The sequence below is a fragment of the Columba livia genome, chromosome 16 (genome assembly GCF_036013475.1).
Source record: "Columba livia isolate bColLiv1 breed racing homer chromosome 16, bColLiv1.pat.W.v2, whole genome shotgun sequence".
In the NCBI taxonomy this organism is placed as follows: domain Eukaryota; kingdom Metazoa; phylum Chordata; class Aves; order Columbiformes; family Columbidae; genus Columba; species Columba livia.
The window spans coordinates 259,475-280,919 of NC_088617.1; the positions used below are offsets into that span (position 1 = coordinate 259,475).

General features: G+C 46.1%; 1 protein-coding gene and 2 long non-coding RNA genes across 32 annotated transcripts in view; 1 reads left to right on the forward strand and 2 right to left on the reverse strand.

Annotated features, from left to right (window-relative positions):
• EYA2 (EYA transcriptional coactivator and phosphatase 2) overlaps nt 1–17,037 on the forward strand; it is an 87,500-nt gene extending 70,463 nt beyond the window's left edge. For 23 of the 30 annotated variants that reach the window (XM_065031751.1, XM_065031744.1, XM_065031766.1 and 20 more), the window contains 7 exons: nt 4,104–4,193; nt 9,712–9,770; nt 10,939–11,099; nt 11,638–11,752; nt 12,351–12,472; nt 13,243–13,343; nt 16,169–17,037. In XM_065031751.1, coding sequence (XP_064887823.1) covers nt 4,104–4,193; nt 9,712–9,770; nt 10,939–11,099; nt 11,638–11,752; nt 12,351–12,472; nt 13,243–13,343; nt 16,169–16,249 — 729 coding nt within the window. In that variant the 3' untranslated portion in view covers nt 16,250–17,037. The remainder of the gene's footprint in view (nt 1–4,103; nt 4,194–9,711; nt 9,771–10,938; nt 11,100–11,637; nt 11,753–12,350; nt 12,473–13,242; nt 13,344–16,168) is intronic. The other 7 variants (XM_065031761.1, XM_065031757.1, XM_065031758.1 and 4 more) reach the window with 1 other exon arrangement.
• LOC110359001 (uncharacterized) lies at nt 21–11,081 on the reverse strand. Its single transcript, XR_002413868.2, has 3 exons — nt 10,911–11,081; nt 9,680–9,815; nt 21–8,862 (listed from the first exon to the last, which is right to left on the reverse strand). It is a non-coding gene; the product is annotated as an uncharacterized LOC110359001 (long non-coding RNA).
• Nucleotides 16,174–21,188, reverse strand: LOC110359002 (uncharacterized). Its single transcript, XR_010466511.1, has 2 exons — nt 19,192–21,188; nt 16,174–17,232 (listed from the first exon to the last, which is right to left on the reverse strand). It is a non-coding gene; the product is annotated as an uncharacterized LOC110359002 (long non-coding RNA).
• Between the last annotated feature and the right edge of the window lie 257 nt (nt 21,189–21,445).

Genomic DNA, 21,445 nt, shown 5'->3' on the forward strand with positions numbered 1-21,445 from the left:
CTGTCTGAAAGGAGCCAGCTTCGCCCCTTTGCTAATGGCCTGCAAGTCTGAACAGGGTACCTGAAGGCAGCGGCTTGGAATGGGCTTTGGAGCCAGGATCGGAGGCGAGAGTGACTTGCACCTGAGAGATTGCCAGAGATAACTCTGCTTCTCTCTTCTTTGCAAAATCACAGCGTACGAGCACGGTGAGCTGGCTGTGGACACCCAGCCAACTGGATTAGTAGTAACTGCAGGTGTTAACGAATACATGTCTTCTTAATGCAGATGCTAGGGCAAGTATAAGCAGTTTATGAAGAGTCAGTCTCCATGCTTCAGGAGACTGGTGGTAAGAAGGATTTCATACAGAGCCATTTGGGAGGATGCTGACGGTGCAGTTTGAAATGTGGCTGCAACGCACGTGAGCTTTCGTGTGGGTGATGCCAGTAGCTTCGGTAGTGAAGATCCAGCAATGCAAGTGTCTGTGTAGGTCAGCTCCGGTAAAAGGGTCTAGGGACTTACACAGCACATGCTGCAACACACCTGCGGCTATTTGTACCCACATTTGGTAGCTTAAAGCTAATTTGGGTATGCCTACACATTCTGCATTCCCTTTGCTTTGCTAAAATACAGATTAGTCGGAGTTTCACATGCAGTGGGCAGACCCAACTTCCTACTTTAACCCACAGCTGTAATAGGGAAATATTTGTTCTTTGCTCACCTCCAGTTTTTTGTGAAAAACACCTTTAAGCAAAGGTGGACTGAAGGCTGTTCAACAAGCTCCTTTTAGCCAACTTCTGTCATCCTATTACTCAAAATGAGGGGACAAAATGAAAACAAACCAATTAATTTTAAGCAAGGTGTTATTAGCTTGGAGGACATAATTGAACTCAAACTGTAATTTTAAACTGCACTTCACTTCAAATGTACAGAACCAGTTCGAGGATTAGGATTAGGCTTCTGTTGCCTGTCTTTTCCTCCAGTAGGACTGTCTGCTGAACAGGCAGCAGGACTCCCCCTGACAGGCGGATGCGGGGCCGGAAGCTGGCAGTGCCTCACGGTGGAAATCATCTCACTCACAGGTGCTGCTGTTGTCAGGAACTTTCCTTGCCCGAAAGTCACAGCTGTGACAGAAACTGCAGAGAGACATGTCTGAGAATGCTCTTTAGAGCAAATAGGTTTGATCCAAAACATTAAAAAAGGGCCTATCTTGCTGTTTGTATGTTTTGATCCTTTATTGTTTATGAAGGAGTAATGGGGAATGGGGGCTTTCTACCTTCTGCCTCTCAGTTCCCTCAAGATGCACACTGAGCAGAAACAGGCAGCTGTGGAGCTCCTACTCTTCTTCATTAGAAGTGGGAGTGAACTTTTATTGAGGAGGCGGCATATCAAGATTTTGCGAATGAATGCTTCAGAACGCCCACTGCTCCCCTGGTCCTTGTTTCCCCTGGTGATGGGACAAAGCCTGTCGCAGCGCTGGGTTGGAGGGGCAGGAGCCTGTCATGTCCTGGCAGCAGAGGGAAGCACCAAAACTGATTTGTGGAGCTGTTTGATTTCGTCCCTAAGGGAGCTCCAACAGTGGTGCGTGGCAGAGGTGAGACGCGTCGGGGTGCGCTGTGGTGCTGGAGGTTTGATTTACAAAAGGAGTTTACTGCCTGTTTTCTACCCCTGCCTTTCACTGTCCTTGTTTGTGAAAGCATGACTTGTAGATTAGCAGAGGGGTAGGACCTCACTTTTCTCAAGTTACTAAACAAGCACTCACAGGGTTGAGTTTTCAGATGAATCTGTTTTCACTGTAAAAAGTGGTTCCTGGAGATTCGATTTCAGGCTGTCTGGTCCATTCTTCCTTGGGCTCATATGCATCAGAAAACATTGGCTGGTTCCCAGGGCTCCGGGGTGCACTTTTGCTACGGAAGGACACGTTAGCAGGGATCATCCGTATGAGTGCAGCAACTTTGCATTGGTCTGCTAAGCTCACACTAACACGGGCTTCAGCAGTTCACCAGGACACCCCCTGCAGCACAGAGACAGCCCTTACTGGTACGAGGTTTCCCTCAACATCTGCAGATAAATTTTAAAATTCTCTTTCAGATTATTTACACACTGTACAGACAATTTGGACAACATGTTGACTGATATACCTATCTCGTTTTGGTGCTTTCCCGTCAGTCTAATTCCCCTGTTTATTCATACTCGAATTGAAAGCTGTAGCGATGTCTTTCCTCTGTGTGTGTAGAACCTCTAGCACAGTGGGGTTCAAGTCTGGGACTAGTGCTTCAAGATGCTGCAGTAATGCAAATAAATAACTGCCAGTGGAACCCTGGCCTAGTGCCTCTAGACACCTATATCACACTGGGAGCGCTGATTTGCCTTTTAACTTTATCAGCCTCTTTAAGACTTGGAAGCATGCCTTGCTATAGAGGAAATGTCCATACTGTGAAAGCAGCGATGCCAAATCATTTCCCCAAATGACTTCCCCTCTGGGTGGTAAAGTACATTTTCTGTTTTATTTTCATTCCATCATATTCTGTATCTCAAGAGAATGATTTTTTTTCCCTCTCTCATCTAAAGTTTAATTTCCATAGTGTTTAGTATAGGAGAAGGTAACTTCATACACTGTGGAAATGTTTCCTGGTCCCCATTAGTGATTAATACCAATAAAACTAAAGACAAAACTAAGAGGATAAATGACAGATACCAACCAATGAGATTTCCTGAAAGAGTTTTAAAGGCTAATGATCCTTGAAATGTATAAAAATAAATTGCTTCATTAAAAACTATTTTAGAAAATAATTTCTTCCTAGCAGCATATTTTCTTCAAAACAGTTCCCCTGTGCAACTACACCTGGGTAGTAAAATTTGATTCAGTGCTGTTCGCATGGGGCCACAGTCAGATGCCCTGATTACGCCTGTGTCCCTGGGCCTTGTCAGGGAGCAGCTTTGGGGCTTAAAATTAGAGCCATGTTCAAGGCAAGCCTGTTGAAGTTTGCCTTTTGCCCAGAGGGGAAAGTGCCCTTCTTTCTGGGAGCGTGTTCAAACACGAGTGGCACAGCTTTCCTTAGATGGGCACAATGCTCGTGAGTCACACACATGGCTGAAACCATAGCCATTCAGCTCTAATTAAAGAGAACTACACCAAGAATGCGTAATAATTAGGTTAGCGTGTAATACACCATCCATGTCAACAGCATCTGCCGCAAAGGTTGATTGAAATGTACTCATCTTCCAAACATTGTGCTCCTTGTTAAGAGCTCCTCAACTAATTCATTACTGTCCTGTCATAAAATAACATGATTCCACAGAAATCTGCAGAAAATTAGAGCAAAGACTACATATAAATCTGCCCTGGTTTAGCATGGCTTGTAGCTTTAGTGGAGGAAAACCACCCACATACAGATGAGAGATCCCTGTCTTAATGAAGATGAATTACAAATAAAAGCCTGTTGTGGGAATGTTCTTTCTTTTCTTTTTCTTTTTTTCCAAGCTGTCCTTTGTTGTTGAGTTTGAACGGGCACAATGGTTTTGAGCTATGGGTGTTTATCAAATTAACCACAGATTATTTAATGAGTAAGAACATGTTCTGCTGGAGACCTTGTTTGCATCAGTGAGTTTCTGTGCTTTTGCTGCGGGTTTAGGAAGAAGGTCAGTTGTCTGGGGATGGGAAGGTGGTTGACCTTGTGTATGAGAGACACGGCAAAGTGACTGGGTACAGCCATTCCTGACGGGATCAGCCTCTGTGCGCTCTGGCGATCATACCTGTCTCCTGACTGTTCACACCAGTGAAATCAATTCTTGGTCTAACCTACTGAAGTAATTCTTAGGTCATGCTTAAAGCTTCTTGTTATATCATCTGAAGTGTGTGGGCTATTACAGGTCAAGGTGAGCCACAGACATCCTTCGAATAACAGATTTTGGTTATCTAGGAGAGCAAATTAAAGGATGGGAAAAATCATGTTAAGATATACTCGGGAAATAAAATTAATAAGCATATCTTCAGAAAGAGGAACGTGTAGATCCTCTGCGTGCTCTGAGACCTTCCACCCTGCCTCCCGCCTCCCAAGAAAAGGAAAAGAAAAAGAAAAATAAGATCAAAGTGAATGGAAAAAACCGTTTTTCCCCCCTAACAGGACACTACGACATCCGTGCGGATAGGCCTTATGATGGAAGAAATGATCTTCAACCTTGCAGATACACATCTGTTCTTTAATGACCTGGAGGTATGTAGCTGCTTATTTTATTTAAAAACTCTCTTTCTAATCATTTGCATCTGGTCTACAAACTTGTTCTTCTGGCCAAGAAACTTTCATTTTTGACCCCAAAGAAATGGGCCTTAGATGACTTATTGGAAGCATACTTTACTGCGTCCCTTTGACATCTTCATCCTGTTAAGGAATTTTCTTCTAAATGCATAGTAACAATGATGGCTTTTGGCAGTTTTACTAAATCTAATAATGAGGACATTGCTGCCGCTTCTCCTGAAATTTGCTATTTAATAATTTTACTAAGCTAAATTAGCACAGATCCTCTGGGGTATGGTATGGTAGCAGTTAGCTAAGAGCCCATGCGGAGGTTCTAGAGATGGTCTCTGTTCTTGAGGAAGCTGCGCGCAGAGCCAGAGCAGGTCTGCCCGAGCTCAGGCACGCTGCCGGATGAGGCCGCGGGAGTTCCGACATCGACGAGCGAGAGGAGAAATCCTTCCTGATTGTGGCGTGGTTAGATCAGACTGTGCCTTATATAAAATGAAACCCCTTTTGAACATAGGGTAAAATTCAAGCAAAGTGACGCTAGGAGAATTCTGTCACCAGCTGCGAAAGAGCTGTGCAGTGCTGATGTGCTGATGAAGGGTTGTTTGTGTCTGCTATCAGCAGCAGCAGCAGTCACACACAAAGGGAGTGAGGTGGGTTTGTACTGTGAGCACCCCAGAGTCAGGGTACTGCTCGGAGGTGTTCGGAGGCGTCCAGGGGCAGACTTCTGTGGGCGTTTTCTTCGCTTGAAAAGGGAAGAATTTGTGTCTGTGCCAGATGAAATAAGAGAACTTTTTTCAGTGCCTGATGAGTTCAGCAAGAATTTCTTGTTCCTTCACTGCTAATTGCACTGTGGTCCCCTGAATTACAGGAGGCACATCCTTTCCTGCCGTCTGTCTCCTTACAATCCGAGGTTTCACTTGCTGACAATTTTCGTCTCCTTTCAAAGATGAGTAGTGGGTGACACCTGCACTGACCTGTTTCGAAGAGGGAGTTTGTGATGAGGGTGAGGGAAGTACAAAGGGAAAAAAAGATAAAAAAGGAGCACCTCTGTGTGGGGCTCTGTATAAGTAGTGGTGATATTTAATACGCAACCAGCACTTTTCCCCTATCAGATCTCAACATGTGGTGCAACAAAGCTCCATGCTCCGCACAAAACCACCTTCCAGAAACCCTCTGCCTGTCGAGGCTTTTGCGAGAATATCGCTTGGCAAATCCCTTTAAAGCAAGTTTTCTCCTGGCTTCACTTAACCACTGTAAAACATGAAATGAAGTATCAGATTGTCTGGCCTCAGTCAAATTCTGCACATTTATCAGTCAGTAACAGCTTTGGCTGCTAGAAGCTGAGTCCTTGGCTCAGTCTGGTCTCACATGGCCTCTCAAGTTCTTCAGCCACAAAGGCAGAGCAATGGTTTTAATTCTACAAAGTTAGTATGTTGTATTTCTTTTCTTTTGTGGCGTCTTGACATTAAGGAAGCAAAAACGAAACAAAAATCCCTCAGATAGAGGACTGTCCAGCAGAACTATGTAACCCAGTGAGAACCGGTCCAGTGAGGAGCTGAAGTTTAGCACTGTGTCTCCAAATAGAAATCAGAACCACCTGCAAAATACCTGGGCTCCATCTCCCAGACAGAGAGAGTCGGGTGCTACAGGACGTGTCCGCTCAGAAAAATGTGCACGGAGGTTGTCTTTCAGTAGTTTGGCTACAGAAAAACTGATGTTCCTAGTGCTATTTTGTTGTGGCATGAGACAAGAGAAGCAATTTTTGCTGATTCCGTAGGCTAACTTACCAACTTACCTGCTTCTTAGTAAAAAACTGAGAAACACAAAGTTGGCAGCTGAATCAGTGAGTCAGTGTAGCATGAAGGGCCTTGTTAGAGGGTCTAAAAAGGACAACATAAGCACCTAAAGGTGAGAACAACTCATTACTGGACCTGGATGGCTGAAACCCATGAAAAACATGAAGAACCTTTGAAAACAAGCAGTGTTCCAGCTAGCCAGAGCAGCAACTAGCAAGGAGATAGCATTATGAAACAATTCTGTTCGGTTCAGCACTCGGGTAAAACCACTAGGTGTTCTAAATGATGATGCGTGGACCAGATAGCTGGAAAGATAGATCATTTTCTACTGAAAATTTTCAGTTTTTCCCTTTTCACATGTGCTTGATAAGTGAAACAAAACAAAGTTTTTGTCAAACAAAACCAGAACTGCGTTGTTTTGGTTTTCAGTAAGCCTTTTGAATGAAAAAGGTGAGGGATGAGGTAGAATTCAAGAGAAGTAAATGTTCTCTATAGAATTTCACATTCCAAACAAAGCAATTTCAGTTTGGAAGAATTTGCAATAACAGAGTAATCCATCTCTGTTCATTAACCATCCTACTCGTTCATTTGGGGTGATAAATAAAAGTCAGGTTTGATGTTTAAGGATCATACATCACCAAGTGTTAGGCTTAAAAAAATGCAGTGTACGATATTGAAAAAAGACGTTGATAAAAAAACAAGCCCAGAAGCTGATTCAGTTCTATATCCACAAACATTACCATATACATTAGCACCATCATGTGGTATAGCACTGGTCTGTACAAGACAAAATAAGCTAAAACCACACAGGGCTGAAACCAGTTCTGACTATATTCTGTGGTGGGGCAGGGTGAAAGAAGCTGTGGCTGAGAAAGCAGTAGGATAGTTGCCCCATGCGAGACCAAAGCAAGAGTGCTCGTAGTAGAAAATGCTAAACATAGCAAAACAGAGAGAGAATCTGGACTCTTTTTCCAGCTGACTCGGGGCAGGGGGAGGTCAGTGCTTGTTGAGGCCCAGCTTAGCGCTGTGCCTGCCCTTTCGCAAAACATCGAGGCACCAAACACTGACAAGGGCAGCCAGTGTGTTGCGCTTGCAGGGCGTGCGGGACACAGGCATTGCCCCGCTTGGCGGTTGTTCTCACTCTCTGTTCCCCTTTTGGGAAATCGGGAGAAAAGGAGTCGCCCAAGGATACAAATCACAAGGAAGTTAAAATACGAACGCAGGTTGTGCTTTTTCCTCCACATGCCTTTTGTTCCCAGTGCAACGCTGGCTACAGAATAGTACCTTCCACCCCCTGTCCCTCTGGAGATATTTTTGTGTAGCACTCTGCAAAAAAGGTATTAAAGAGGAGGGACTGACGAGGGGAAATGAGGAATTAACAAACAAGGGGATTAGTGTGTTTACAAGTTACTGCCTTTCAGAGCCATCCCTGGGGATTTTGAGTTCTGGGAACTGTTCACCCCCCGCCTAATGAGGGATGCAAGCTCGACTGATCAATGAATCCATGAGATTTTACAAATCTCTAGCACAGTCCTGGTACACAGACAACCTCTGCGTTCGTAAGTTGTTTTCTTAGGTGCACAAGACATACCTTGAGAGTATTCACAGGGATCATAAGTGATAATCAGAAGCGATAACCATGCATTCTCAGGAACAGCTTGTGCCTCACGAGGAGGCAGCAGCAGCTTTCTCCAGGCCTGCAGCACCATTTCACAGCTGCATTAGCTCAGGCTCCTTCCATGTGGGTACAAGGGCCTGGTCCCCCCTGGAGGCAAGTCCTGTAACACTGACTGTCCTAGAGATATCACAGCAGTAAAACCAGTTCTGTTCCCAGAGTCGTGAGGGTTGACTTAGGTCTGACACGTTTGACTCAGTCACAGGGTGTACGTGCCACACGTCATACACCTTTTTGATCGTAGACTATCATTTTTAAAAGTCAGCAGATGTGAAAACTGCGGTATGTCCCCATTGCAGACTTCCATTTGAACAATCTGCACCTTCTTTTCAGCAGCCCAGATATCCTGCCTTGATTCCCCACTCACTAAGATTTCAAAGAGATTCTGCAGGAATGAAAAATTGGTCTCATAACCAAGTAGTAAAACATGGTCCATATTCTGGCTTTAACCAGCTTCCCTGTGTTTCACCCAGTAACATGATAGGCTCAGCTGGTGCACTATGAGGTAGCGTCTCACCAAGTGTCATGGTATTTTATTAAGTTAGAAATGTGATAGCTACTGTTGTCACACTTCAGTGTACAGAACAATTCATTCACAAATGAGAAAAACAGACCCCTCCACAAATACCTTTCCCCTGACTTAATGCCCTGCACCATACAACTGAAGTGGAGTGGGCTGCATCAATATTATCCCAGCTTGGCTCACAACAGCTATTGGGAGAGGGGCTTAAAAAATAATGGGGGTAGAGGAGAGAGAGAGGTGCCAGCAGAGATCTGTTATTCAGCCACTTGGCTCCAGCTACATACAGAAATATACACCCCAGTGACAGGTTGATAAGAGACCAGACCAATGACATGAGAACAAGATAAAATCATGGCTCTTTTTGAGAATTACCTAAAATAAATGCTGCAGAAAATCTCATTACAGATAAGAACTATCTGTGATATTTTGCCTTTGATAGAAAGTTTGGTTACTTTTGAGGGGGTGTTTGTTTTTTAAAGAGGCTAATTTAGAGTCATTTGTAAAACTCGTAATTTTGTAGAGAAGGTAAGACATTCTGTGGTTTACAGAACACTGAAGTGGTGAAGAATAACTACCCTGGTTAGCTGCAGTTGTTCTGTCTTCGGGGTCCTGTTGCACCAAGTGCTTTTACCTCTGTTGAAAAATCTACGAGAACAAAAGATAGCGTTCATCAGTTTGAAGGCTTTCTGTTCTGTTCCTTTCTTCCCTGCAAGGGTCATGGGGAAAGGAGATTTAAGGTGGTGGGAGGAGCTTCCTGATTTTTCTCTTTCTAATCTTAATGCTAAGACTAGGAAAGAAACCAAAGAAATAACATTTCTCAAATTTTTGAGGCAGGGCCTCCACCATTCAAACAATGAGGAATTTTGGAAGATAAGATCTAGAGTACATACTTCACGTGGGCTGAGCTCCAAGTACATATTCTGATAAATTTCCTGTGCAGAGATTTCCCCATTACTGATGCACATCACTCCTGGGCTGTGAAAGGTGCTGCCCTCCGTGCTTCCGCCCTCTCAGAACAAACTGGGGAGACACCGGCGGGACAGGCGTCTCTGGAAATGGCTTTCAGAGAGATCTTCTCCCCTTGTAGTTAGGTGGGCATACACCTCCTGTCCAAAGCCCTGTTCTCACAGGGGGAAAGGCTGCCGAATCTCTGCCTTATCATGCATACAGAATTTGAAAAACACAGTTTTCCTGGCTAAAACACAAGCGTCTCTCTCCGTCCTGTCTACGTAGGAAGGAGTTTCACTTACTGTATTATTCAAGAGCCGTTGTGCCCATACATAACAGTGGATCACATACACACACTCTATTCATGTTTTGTGCCATGTTATACTTATTCGTAACAATTAACTGGCTAGACAATGCCAGACAATACTAGCAATATGTAATGTTTTCTCTCCTTAATATTACCCGTAATTTTTCATTACATTCTTTCAAATATTTTTTCAAAGCATTTACTTACTCTGATACATTTTTTTTTCATTCGCTTCTCAGGACTGCGACCAGATCCACATAGATGATGTATCATCAGATGACAATGGTCAAGATCTAAGGTACGGGATCTTCAGGCTGGAAACTGCAGGTCAGATAGTCCACAGCTGTTCGAAAATAGCAGGGGGCCAGTCAGTGATGTACAACAACATTCTCATCCATGCGCCCTCTCCCCTCCCTGGCTCCCTGCTGTCTGCGTGTATTAAGCACGCAGAAGCACGGCGTCCCCTTTCTCACATTAACATGCCTGTGCCTACTGTTAAGCCCTGACTATACCGAACCACTCTGGGAAATCTGTCTAAAATGAGGTTGAAATCCAGTCAGACAGCACTACTTTCTCATGTGATCTGCCCAGCCCGTTGGCACAGACTTGGACAAAACTCTTCAAAACCAGATTGAAAGGTTTCCCACTGCCCAGTCTCTACTGAATGGGCTTGGTGGTGAGGATTATGGACCTTGCCATGCCAGAGCCTTGTCACTGGTAGAAACTTGAATCCAAACTGCACCAAACAATATTATTATTTGCATACATTAAATCATCATGTATGTAAAAACTATTTCTGTACAATTACATCTACCTTTCCCAGTGTTGCCTGTAGAGTCATGGTAATAGGCACAAGAATAAAATGTGCAGGGCCAATATAGAGCTTTACAGTTGGTGGGTTTTGACTGGTTGTTATGAGACATTGGTTCAGAAACAGCACAAAAACCAAGTATTTCAGGGAAGAGACTTTTCCTTCTGCATAGAACCCTTGAAATGTTTTTTGCTGTAACTGAAATGCTACTTTGTGCTTTGCAGTGCACTGAAATGCCACTTGTATATTTAGGTCCTTTGGCTCCAGTGGCCTGTAAGCAGTCTAGATAGTTGTTCAGGCAGTGATTAAAACATTAATGTGGGGGCTGAGTATTTCTGCAGTTACCGTAGCAGCCTGGATGAGCGGCAGGTGAGAAGTTTCAGTGACCTGAGGGTTGTCAGATGTTTTGTAGTCCGGAGAACCTCGGAATTGTCAGGGAGTGCTAAGCAACCTGCGTTGTGTTTACAGTAAGAACGTTTTTCAAATCAGTGCTAGCAACTGTGCCAGAGATGAACTCCTGTTTTGTAAAGCATGTCTTGCGTATATCTCTGCTGCCACTTGTCTCCCTGTTTCTTTTAAATTGTTTCTACTCGTTGCTGGCACTGTATAGGCTGCGATTATACTGACCTGTCCCCTTCTGTCCTCCCTTGCCCAGCACATACAACTTCTCCGCAGATGGCTTTCACAGTTCGGCTGCCAGTGCAAATCTGTGTCTGGGCTCAGGTGTTCACGGGGGAGTTGACTGGATGAGGAAATTAGCATTCCGCTACCGCCGGGTGAAAGAGATGTACAACACCTACAAAAACAATGTAGGGGGTAAGTGTCTATGGCCAAGCAACAAGCGTGCCTTTCATCTTCACAAATACTTGTGACCCTGCTAGGGACATCTATGGCAGAGGTGTAGAGGGCATCATGATAAGAACACCTCACACCGAGCTGAGCTTGGGCTTCACCAGTCCTCCTTGAGTAAGGTTCTGTACAGGATTTGCAGGAGATATGCTAAAATACCTGGTTTAGTGGTTTGAGAAGGACTCAAGTCTGTGTGTGTTGCTTTATTTTGTAATTTCTTTAGCAGGAAAGCAACCTTCTCCAGTTTTTCAAAATGTTTAGTAAGCAAGAAAACAGTTCAAAACTAAATATGGTTGGTTTTTTTCCACAGAACACATCAGTGATCTCTATCTGAAGGCATTCTTGTATCATAACTGCTTGTTTGCAACAAGGCACCAGGGCCATGAGGAGGGTACTGGAAGAGAGAGGGTTCAGAACACAGACAGGAGCCCTTTGGCATTCTACATCCAAAGCTCTGCAAATCCCTGTCTGTGCTTCTGCAAAGATGCTTTTTCCCTGCTTACAGGTTTAATAGGAGCTCCTAAGAGGGAAACCTGGCTGCAGTTAAGAGGAGAACTTGAAGCGCTGACTGATCTCTGGCTCACACATGCTCTGAAGGCGCTGAATTTGATACATTCCCGGTAAGAACAGCTTAAAGATTTGCCTACAGGTTTGATCCAGGATCTCGTTTGCTTCCCCTGTTTTCCCCCCTCTAGACAAATCGAGACACATTCGTAGGACTTTGCTGGCCAAACCTGTGGGAGGCCAGTCTGCACATGTTTGCCAGACTTGCGTTATCAAGGGCTGCGGTGAGCTTGAGAAGATGAACTGAGCAAAAGCAAAACCAGTCCTTTTTCTTGCCTTTTCTTAGCTATGTCATCTGCGGCACACTTCTCACGTGAGCAGATTTACAAAAGAGTAGGAAAGGGAGAAAATATTCTATCCCTGAACATGTTCACTCATCCAGCAGGACATTGGTGTTCACATTCCCACAAGACAGGTCCTGGCATGCATGCAGTAAGGCTGCATCACTGCTGCCAGTTTTGGTTTATGGTTTTTTCATTCTACTAAGTTGATAAAAAGACATTGCCAGTGCTCACATTATCTGTCTCTAGCTGCATAATCTCCCAGTGGCTTGGGAACTCCCAGTTGCAAGAAAGGTTTGCTTTCTGCCATCTTTCAGCAGGAATAAAAGAGAAAAAACACAGATTGCCACTTCTACTAACTTTTGTTTTCTAGGCCTAACTGTGTGAATGTGTTGGTCACCACAACTCAGCTTATCCCGGCTCTCGCTAAAGTGCTTCTCTATGGACTGGGCACTGTCTTCCCCATTGAAAACATTTACAGTGCCACAAAAACAGGTAAGAGCAAACTAACTTAGGCTTTGCTGAGGAGAAATTGGATTTTTTGTCCCTCAGGCAGGCACATCCATTCAACCTGATCACAACAAGTGAAGTATGAGCTTTATTTTTATCTCCATGTTTACACATCTCTTAATCCACATCCTGACTGCCCACACGTAAGCTAGAAAAAAAATCAAAAAATCAGAGTCTTCCCAAGTGTCTCCATGGGGAGCGAGCTGAAAATACTCATCCCCATCTACTGCATGTGGGATGTTCAGCTGGGAGGAAGGTGGTCTGGTTGGACCTGTTACGTACAGAGACACCGTTTGGATACTGGTATTCTTGCAGAGGGGTCAGGTGTGCTGAATGAGCTTTGTGAAGCTGTGTGAGTAATAAGTATAGGTAGGGTTGGCTTGGGGCTTTATTTTTTTCAGTGTTCTTACTGTAACCAGAATGAACAGAAGAGGGCTCTCGAAACTGCATGCCATGACTGTCACATGGTCTCACCTGGTCTAAGCCCGTGTATCGAAGTCACAAAGCTTACAGAAAACTGGCAGCACTTGGAAGTCCTCAGCTGACAACGAAAATGCCAGCAGCTGTCATGAGGTGGCGAGAGTCCATCTGAGATGAAGATTCAGTTAGGTTCTAATTTCAAAAGCAAACAAGGAATGTAGCAAGTGCAGTAGCAAGTGCAGTTAGGTCCCAACTCCACTTTGACTACCTGAATGTCAGCCCCACCTGCTGTATGTGTCCAGATAAAAAACTATGTCTTCTCTTCTGTTGCTTAGGGAAAGAAAGCTGTTTTGAGAGAATCATGCAAAGGTTTGGAAGGAAAGCCGTGTATATTGTAATAGGAGATGGCGTTGAAGAGGAACAGGGAGCAAAAAAGGTACAGTTTGTGGGTACCATGCTGGATTCTTCCAAGTTTTCATTTCAATTACCCTTTTTTTACATAAGCATTGAATGAAGCTCCCTCCAACAGCTTACAATCAGTCTCATTTCTTAATATGCAAAATACTCAACAACCTTGTGAGAAATTTCTTACTGTAGATCTCCCCACCTTGACCGCTAGTGCAATTTTTCAGGTCGTCGCTGTGTCACGTGTTCCAGGAATCACTCTTGTTTAACAAAGAAGGCTTTAAATACATGGCAAGGAAAACTCCAGTGTGTGATCTCAGATGAGCAAGCAGAGTGAATTTCTGATCTACACGTCGCTTTTGTGAATTCCAAATGATTGAAATTAGTTTTGAATTACTTATTAGAATATGCACATGCATTTGTATTTATGACTCACTGAGATCGTAGGGTGTAATGTCATTAGAGTGGATACCAAAGGGACTAGGACTGAGTTGCTGCTTTTATCAGTGATTTATGGATCAATGTGATTAATTTCACAAGCAAAATGGGGAGATGAAGTAGAACAGAAACTGCGATAGCATTTTGGGCAGGAATAACAAGGCCTCGGTAATATTTCATGCTCGTGGCACAGAAGTGGCCCACTGATGTCGGTAGCCTTAGGAAGAGTTCAGGGGACTAACCTGTGCATGCAGTCGAGTCCTCCGTGCATTAGTATCCGCAGTGCACTGACTGCAATGAGAACTGGAGTTCTAGCGACCAGTTGAAGCTGCTCTGTTTTGGGTAGACTGAAAGAGGAGAAAAGCCAGAACCCCAGAGCTTGGAAGAGATAAAAGCAAAATCTGAGGAGCCCAAAGCTTGTGTTCTGCTCACAGTGATCTGGGCTTGGAGGTCAGAGATGCAGGAACACCTGCTGCCTTATACAGGGGGTATCGGTGTATCACAGAAACCCAGGAGTGGTAGAAACATGGAGAGCACCAATCACAGAGGTGCAGGGGAGCAGTCAGGTACATCAACTGAATTGTACAAGATGAGAGTTGAATTGAGCAGGCAGAGTTTTAATTTACCAGTCTTCAGAACAGAAAATGCGTGCCTGGGGTGAAGTGATAATAGCCTGCTGCTTCTGACAGCCCAGGGCCGCACTTCAAAGGCAGCGGGTCAGTGACCACGGCTGCATCAAAGGCTGCAAGGGCTCTCTGGCTGTAGGAAGTGGGAAGGTTCAACAGTCTTCTACAGGCAGATTTCAAGAGCCCTCTTGCTTGTGTCTCCTGGCCTGAGGAGCTCCCCCATTAGTAGAGCACATTCTTTGCTGAGCTGTCTCCAGCGCTGATTGATGACGATCATTAGTCAAGGCTCCCACACACCTGAGCTTTATACAAAAGAAGTGAGGGGGAAGGGGCAGGGAGAGAGCCTTTCACTGTTTTGCCGACAGCACTGATAATATCTCCATTTTAGTGAGTCATTTTTCTTCACCTGTCTGATGAGTGATAACTCTGTAAATGCAGAACAACAGGAGTGGCTGGGAGGCCAAGTTTTCTTCTAATTTAAGCAAGAAAAAATAGATAATTTAATGGAAGGGGTTTAATAACAACCAGGGAGAGGGGGAGGGAGAAGGAAATAACTTTTCCCCTTAAAGGGAAATTGCAGAGCAGTGGATTCCAATCACTTCAGCTGTCTGTGTTTGCTGTCTCTGCACACACTGATAAATAGCTTGAAGGAAACATTTGTTTACTGAGAGGCAACATACCAGAGGGAGGCCGGAGTTGTATTTAAACATTAGAGGAGTGTGAATAGACACTCTGTAAAATGAACAACTGGAACCCTGGAGGTTTTTTTCCCAGAGGTAGGTACACTTGGAAAAGGAACAGGATGCTAATGATTGCAGAACTACATTGTTATAAAGATGCTTTCAGAGCACTGTTTGTACTTGGCACATTACGGTTTCCAGCTCAGGTCCCCTGTGTAATTGAACTGCACTTTAAAAAGTTGATACTTTGTCCTCTTTCTGCTGTGAGTCTTGTTTTCCTAGACTACATTCACAATTTTCAAGAGATTCATCAGGATATTATGAAGAAGATACAGTAGTTCACAGGTAGTTTACCTTTCCAGATTTTGTCCAGATGTTAAGACTTCGAGTGGAACTGGCTGGTTAAATCTTGCACAGTTGTATACATAATCCAGTTTATCACAGTAAATGTAAACTGTGGGACGCAGGACAAGAAGGTTACAGTCTCTCAAAACCGGGAAAGTTTCTGTGGACAAGCAGTCTTACAAGCCTGTCGTGCCTTTCTCTAAGGCAGCAGTGTTACACCAACTCAGGAATTGATCTGAGCAATGATACCAGTTCCTACATTTACAGAAAATGCAGTATGACCTACTGCTCCAGTTAACTTGGAATTGTTACAAAGCATTTTGACTCTATGTGGTATTTTATTCCTTTCTTTACATTTTTATAAATGTTAATAACTTCCTTTTATGATATATATCTTGTCTGTGAAGCACTGACAACACTAGTGATGAAATACTGCAGTTCTAGAAACATTCCTAATTAATCCATGAGAAAAAAATAATCAAGTTTAGTAGCTAGTACATTCAGAAAGTCACCACATGCTCCATCATCGCTGAGGCAGGACACCTGTAGGTTCTGGAGGATCTGTCTGCCTCTCTGCATATGAGAAACACCAGCAAACAGACCCTTCCCGCTCCTTCCCTCTCCAAGACGAGCCTCCTTGCCTGTGACGCTGTGACAATCGTGGCCCAAGGACAGCGCTCTGTTCCTGAAGGTGCAAACTAAGAAAGTTGTTTTGATCTCAGTATTAAACGAAAACCAAAAAACACCCTCTTTTGGTTTCACTCTAGCACAACATGCCGTTCTGGAGAATCTCTTGTCACGCCGACCTGGAAGCTCTTCGGCACGCCTTGGAACTTGAATATTTGTAGCAGACCCCAACATCTTAGCACTGTGAGGGCTTCACTCAAACTATCGCATCGGTTCCACCTATTCCTCAACATTTTGTCATTGAAAAATCCCACAGCAACTGCAGTTTTTCTTTTTTTTGAAGGAGAACCCTTTCAGTGGAAGCCTTTAAGAACTTGCAGCCAAAGAACATTGTGTCAAGTCCTTCTTCCTTTGGACAGAGGAAGAGCCTTCGGATCAGCTGCGATGCCGCAGTTCAGCCGGCTGTGTAGAGCTGTAGCTGCCTTTTTGCCGTCAGTGACAAACACTACAAGTCTTGGGGCAACTTGTCAGCTTTCTTGCTTTTGAGAGGGGAAGAGGACGCCGTAAGGAGTCTCTGCACAATACATCAATACATCACATCACGGGGAACCTTCTGAAAATAAGAGTGAAACTGTTCTTTTTTTTTCTTTTTTGTATTTTTTTAATTTATGAACTAATCTCATTACTCTGGTGTTAAGCTCTGTGCCTGTGTTTTTAATCTGGCTTTTTGGGGTGGGTGGGGGAAAGTCTTACCATTCTAAATTAATTGTTCATTTCTCCAGAACAAACTCTGGGGAAAATCGTATTGTGTACATGAATAATAAGGACACATGGTACTGTTGGTGAGGACAATAGCTGTGTTTTAAATCCTACATAGATGGTATGGGGACTGTGCATGTGTCTACACGGTGCCTTATGCTGCCATCTTGGTTTTGGGGGCTGGGGAAAAAGTACCTTGTGATGAGTGAAAGGCATTAAATAAAAACATGTTTACATTTTGGGGACTAGATGACCTGCCTTCTCTGCAGCTACTCTTGCATCTAGAGGAATATGTAGAACACACACTCGCCGTTTCAAGGCGGGGTTATTGTAGAAGCAAACTGGAGCCTGTACCCAGCTCTTCGGGGTGCTGGTGGGGCAAGGACTGAACACGGCGACTGCGTCCCTGGGAGAGGCCGTGGGCACCCGGCAAGTCTCCCTTGCCCTGCGGAACATAAAGAGCAAGAAAATACTGCAGTTGTGCATATTTATTTTTATGTAAATAAATGCATCTACAAGTAAGCTTCAGCTTTAGGATTTCTGCTGAACCGGCCAGTTAATTCTTGCTATCAAAATATTTCAGTTCTCTGGGCTTGGATGAATCTGTAATTCATTTTCAAAACTGCTTTCTTGCTTGCTGTGGCACCAAAAAACCTTCAGAAGGATCAGAGCCTCCCTGGAACCAGGCGCTAAAGAGATATAATCCCCTTATCTATCAGGTGTGAATCGAGATCAAACAAGGAAGGGTTATGCAAGTGCTAAGTGTGGCACAAGTGCTGCACAAGCCTGAGTGAGCCTCCTAATGTCTAAAAACATTTACCTCAGGAAACAGATTCATTGCTAGATCTAAGAGGGGATTTTCTGCTGGACGAAAACAGAAAATCTGATCTCAAAATGATCTGATCTGAGTCTTTGGCTCAAGAGGTGGCGGCCGCGCAGCAGCTGCAAAGCGTGTTGGCTGCGCCTGTCAAGCCGGCGCGGGAGCGTCCTGTGGCCGCTGCTCCGGAGCTGCTCCCTGGGCCGGGTACAACACAGCGTGGCTCTCCAGCCTGCCTGCTGGGCTCGCGGCCTGCTGAGGGGCAAGTTCCTCGAGGTTGGTTTTCCAGCTGTAACACTGTCACAAATAGGAAGTTTTATCTCGAGTCAAGGAAATCAAACTGAATGGAGAACTGCAAGATAAGCACACCCGTAAATAAAACCTTTGAGAGAGGAACAAATGCCAGGGATAGCAGACTCCAAGGAAAGCACAGCTTCAGCTTTTAACACCCTGCCAATCAGCTAATTGCACTTCTTTGAAACCCCAAATTTAGCACCTGCCTTATCTCAGTGGATTGTCTGAGTACTGATTTTTTTTTTTCCACCCTAAAGCTTCTTACAAGATTTTGCTTTTTGAATGTATTTAAAGATTCTCAAGGTCTCTTGTTTCTGTCTCCAAAGTTCCCTGCGGAGCTTTGGCCCGTTGGTGGTTGGTGTCTGCACGTGCTGCACGCGCCACTGCTCCCAGTCAGTGCGGTTACCTACCCACAGCGTCGGGGGTGCCTTGGAGAGGAATTTGCTACTGCTGCACCGGTTTCCAAGACTGCGTCTTGCTCAGCATCTCAAATTTCAGCTCTGCCCATGCTTTGGCCTGGCTTAAAGCTCAGGTGTTGGCTAGCTCAGGGTGCCTTATCCGATGAGCAGTGTCTATATATATATATTTATATATATATATACACACACACACACATAACCTTTGAGCTCACACAGCCAGACTTGCCACACTGCACCCACATAACACGCCTTTTGCAAGAGCCGCACTCCGAGTTTCGCAGGAACTGCTCCACAGCACAGGCCTGCGCTCCCCTGCCTTCTCTGCACATAAAGGACTGCAAACAAAAGACTTTTTCTTCCCCGCGTTAACCTTATCCCGAGTCTTTCCACCCATCTGCTCTCCGCTGCCACGGCTAGTAAGCTGTGCAGTGCAACACAAAGTAAATGTAGCTCTTAACAACCAAAACACCATCGAGATGGCGCACATCAGAACAGAATACCTCCTTAGGTCTCTGCCTTCAAGTGTCTGCTAATCCAGAACCTGGATCTGAACCATTTCTGAAAACCACTTTGACAAATTCATACCTGGGCCTTGCCCAGCTTTAAATACTCGAGATGCAACAACAGAATGTAGCATTTTTTAAACTAAACACAAAACTGCAAATAAAGAGTTGCAAACCCGCATGTCCCCACTGGGACGGGAGGACACGGAATTGCACGGTTTTGCCGTCCTGTACTGAATTTTTCATGCAGCGTTTCCGTCTGAGCAGCCGAGGGCAGCGGCGCCGCCAGCCCCGCACAGCGGGCCGGTCCCCAGCGCTGGTTACGGAACCGCGGGGTGCGAGTCCCCGGTTCTGGTGTCACAGCCTCTTACCTGGTGAGCGTTTGGAATTCTCCACATCCAGCCCTTTTCCTGTGAGGAACACACCTGGACAGGTCGGGCAGGCGCAGCAGGGCTAACACCGGGCAAGCACTTGAGTGCTATTTTGTTATAAAAATGAGTTTTTAAAAGGGAAGAAAAATAAGTATCTCATTGTTTCTCAAATGCCTTCAGTTAAGGTGCAGTTGTACAAAAACACCACCACCAACAAAACCCAAACCAACACCTGCAGCTTGGAACAGGCTTCAGAGTGCAGTGCGGTTTCAGGTAACAATTTTTGGCTCGTTCATCTCCTTTCGCCTCCTGACACCGGCGCCGGTGCAGCGGCAGCAGCGTTCGGACTGCACGAGGAATGCCAAAACCGCATCGCAAGCTTGCAGGATTTGCGCTTTTCTTTAAACAGTAGCACCGGGAACTTTAGCTGTTCTACACATCCATGTAACCAAGTAACTACAGGAGTAGAACTTTATCCATTATTCGCAGTAAGAATGCACAGTGAGCTATTTCATCAGCTCCCGGCTCCTCCTCCCACACAATTCAGACTCAGACGGTCCTGCCCCGTTCCTGCTCTCCGGGACGGCCCCAACCCTCCTCTGTCCCCTCTTACCTCCGCCCCACGAACACACCTCCACCCCACGAACACACCTCCGCACCACGAACACACCTCCGCCCCACGAACACACCTCCGCACCAATTCCCACCTCCGCCCCACGAACACACCTCCGCACCATGAACACACCTCCACCCCACGAACACACCTCCACACCACGAACACACCTCCGCCCCACGAACACACCTCCGCACCATGAACACACCTCCGCCCCACGAACACACCTCCACCCCACGAACACACCTCCGCACCACGAACACACCTCCACACCATGAACACACCTCCACCCCATGAACACACCTCCGCCCCACGAACACACCTCCGCCCCACGAACACACCTCCACACCACGAACACACCTCCGCCCAACGAACACACCTCCACCCCACGAACACACCTCCGCACCATGAACACACCTCCACCCCACGAACACACCTCCGCACCACGAACACACCTCCGCACCACGAACACACCTCCGCACCAATTCCCACCTCCGCCCAACGAACACACCTCCACCCCACGAACACACCTCCGCACCACGAACACACCTCCACCCCACGAACACACCTCCGCCCCACGAACACACCTCCGCCCCACGAACACACCTCCGCCCCACGAACACACCTCCACACCATGAACACACCTCCGCACCACGAACACACCTCCGCCCCACGAACACACCTCCGCCCCACGAACACACCTCCGCACCATGAACACACCTCCACCCCACGAACACACCTCCACACCATGAACACACCTCCACACCACGAACACACCTCCGCACCACGAACACACCTCCACCCCACGAACACACCTCCACACCACGAACACACCTCCGCACCACGAACACACCTCCGCACCATGAACACACCTCCACCCCATGAACACACCTCCGCCCCACGAACACACCTCCACACCACGAACACACCTCCACCCCACGAACACACCTCCACCCCACGAACACACCTCCGCACCACGAACACACCTCCGCACCAATTCCCACCTCCGCCCAACGAACACACCTCCGCCCCACGAACACACCTCCGCACCATGAACACACCTCCACCCCATGAACACACCTCCGCACCACGAACACACCTCCGCACCACGAACACACCTCCGCACCACGAACACACCTCCGCACCATGAACACACCTCCGCACCACGAACACACCTCCGCACCATGAACACACCTCCACCCCATGAACACACCTCCGCACCACGAACACACCTCCGCACCACGAACACACCTCCGCACCACGAACACACCTCCGCACCACGAACACACCTCCACACCACGAACACACCTCCGCACCATGAACACACCTCCACCCCACGAACACACCTCCGCCCAACGAACACACCTCCACCCCACGAACACACCTCCGCACCACGAACACACCTCCACCCCACGAACACACCTCCGCACCACGAACACACCTCCGCCCCACGAACACACCTCCGCACCCCACGCACATTGGTCGGACGCAATCGAACCAACACGGGAACGTTACACAACAAGCCACGGACCTTTCCTGCAGTTGAAACGGGGAGCAACGGACGCTGCTGAGTTCCACACACACAAACGGCTTCTCAGCTACAGGCTGCAGCGCTGCTGCGTTTTTTCTCAGTTTGACAGT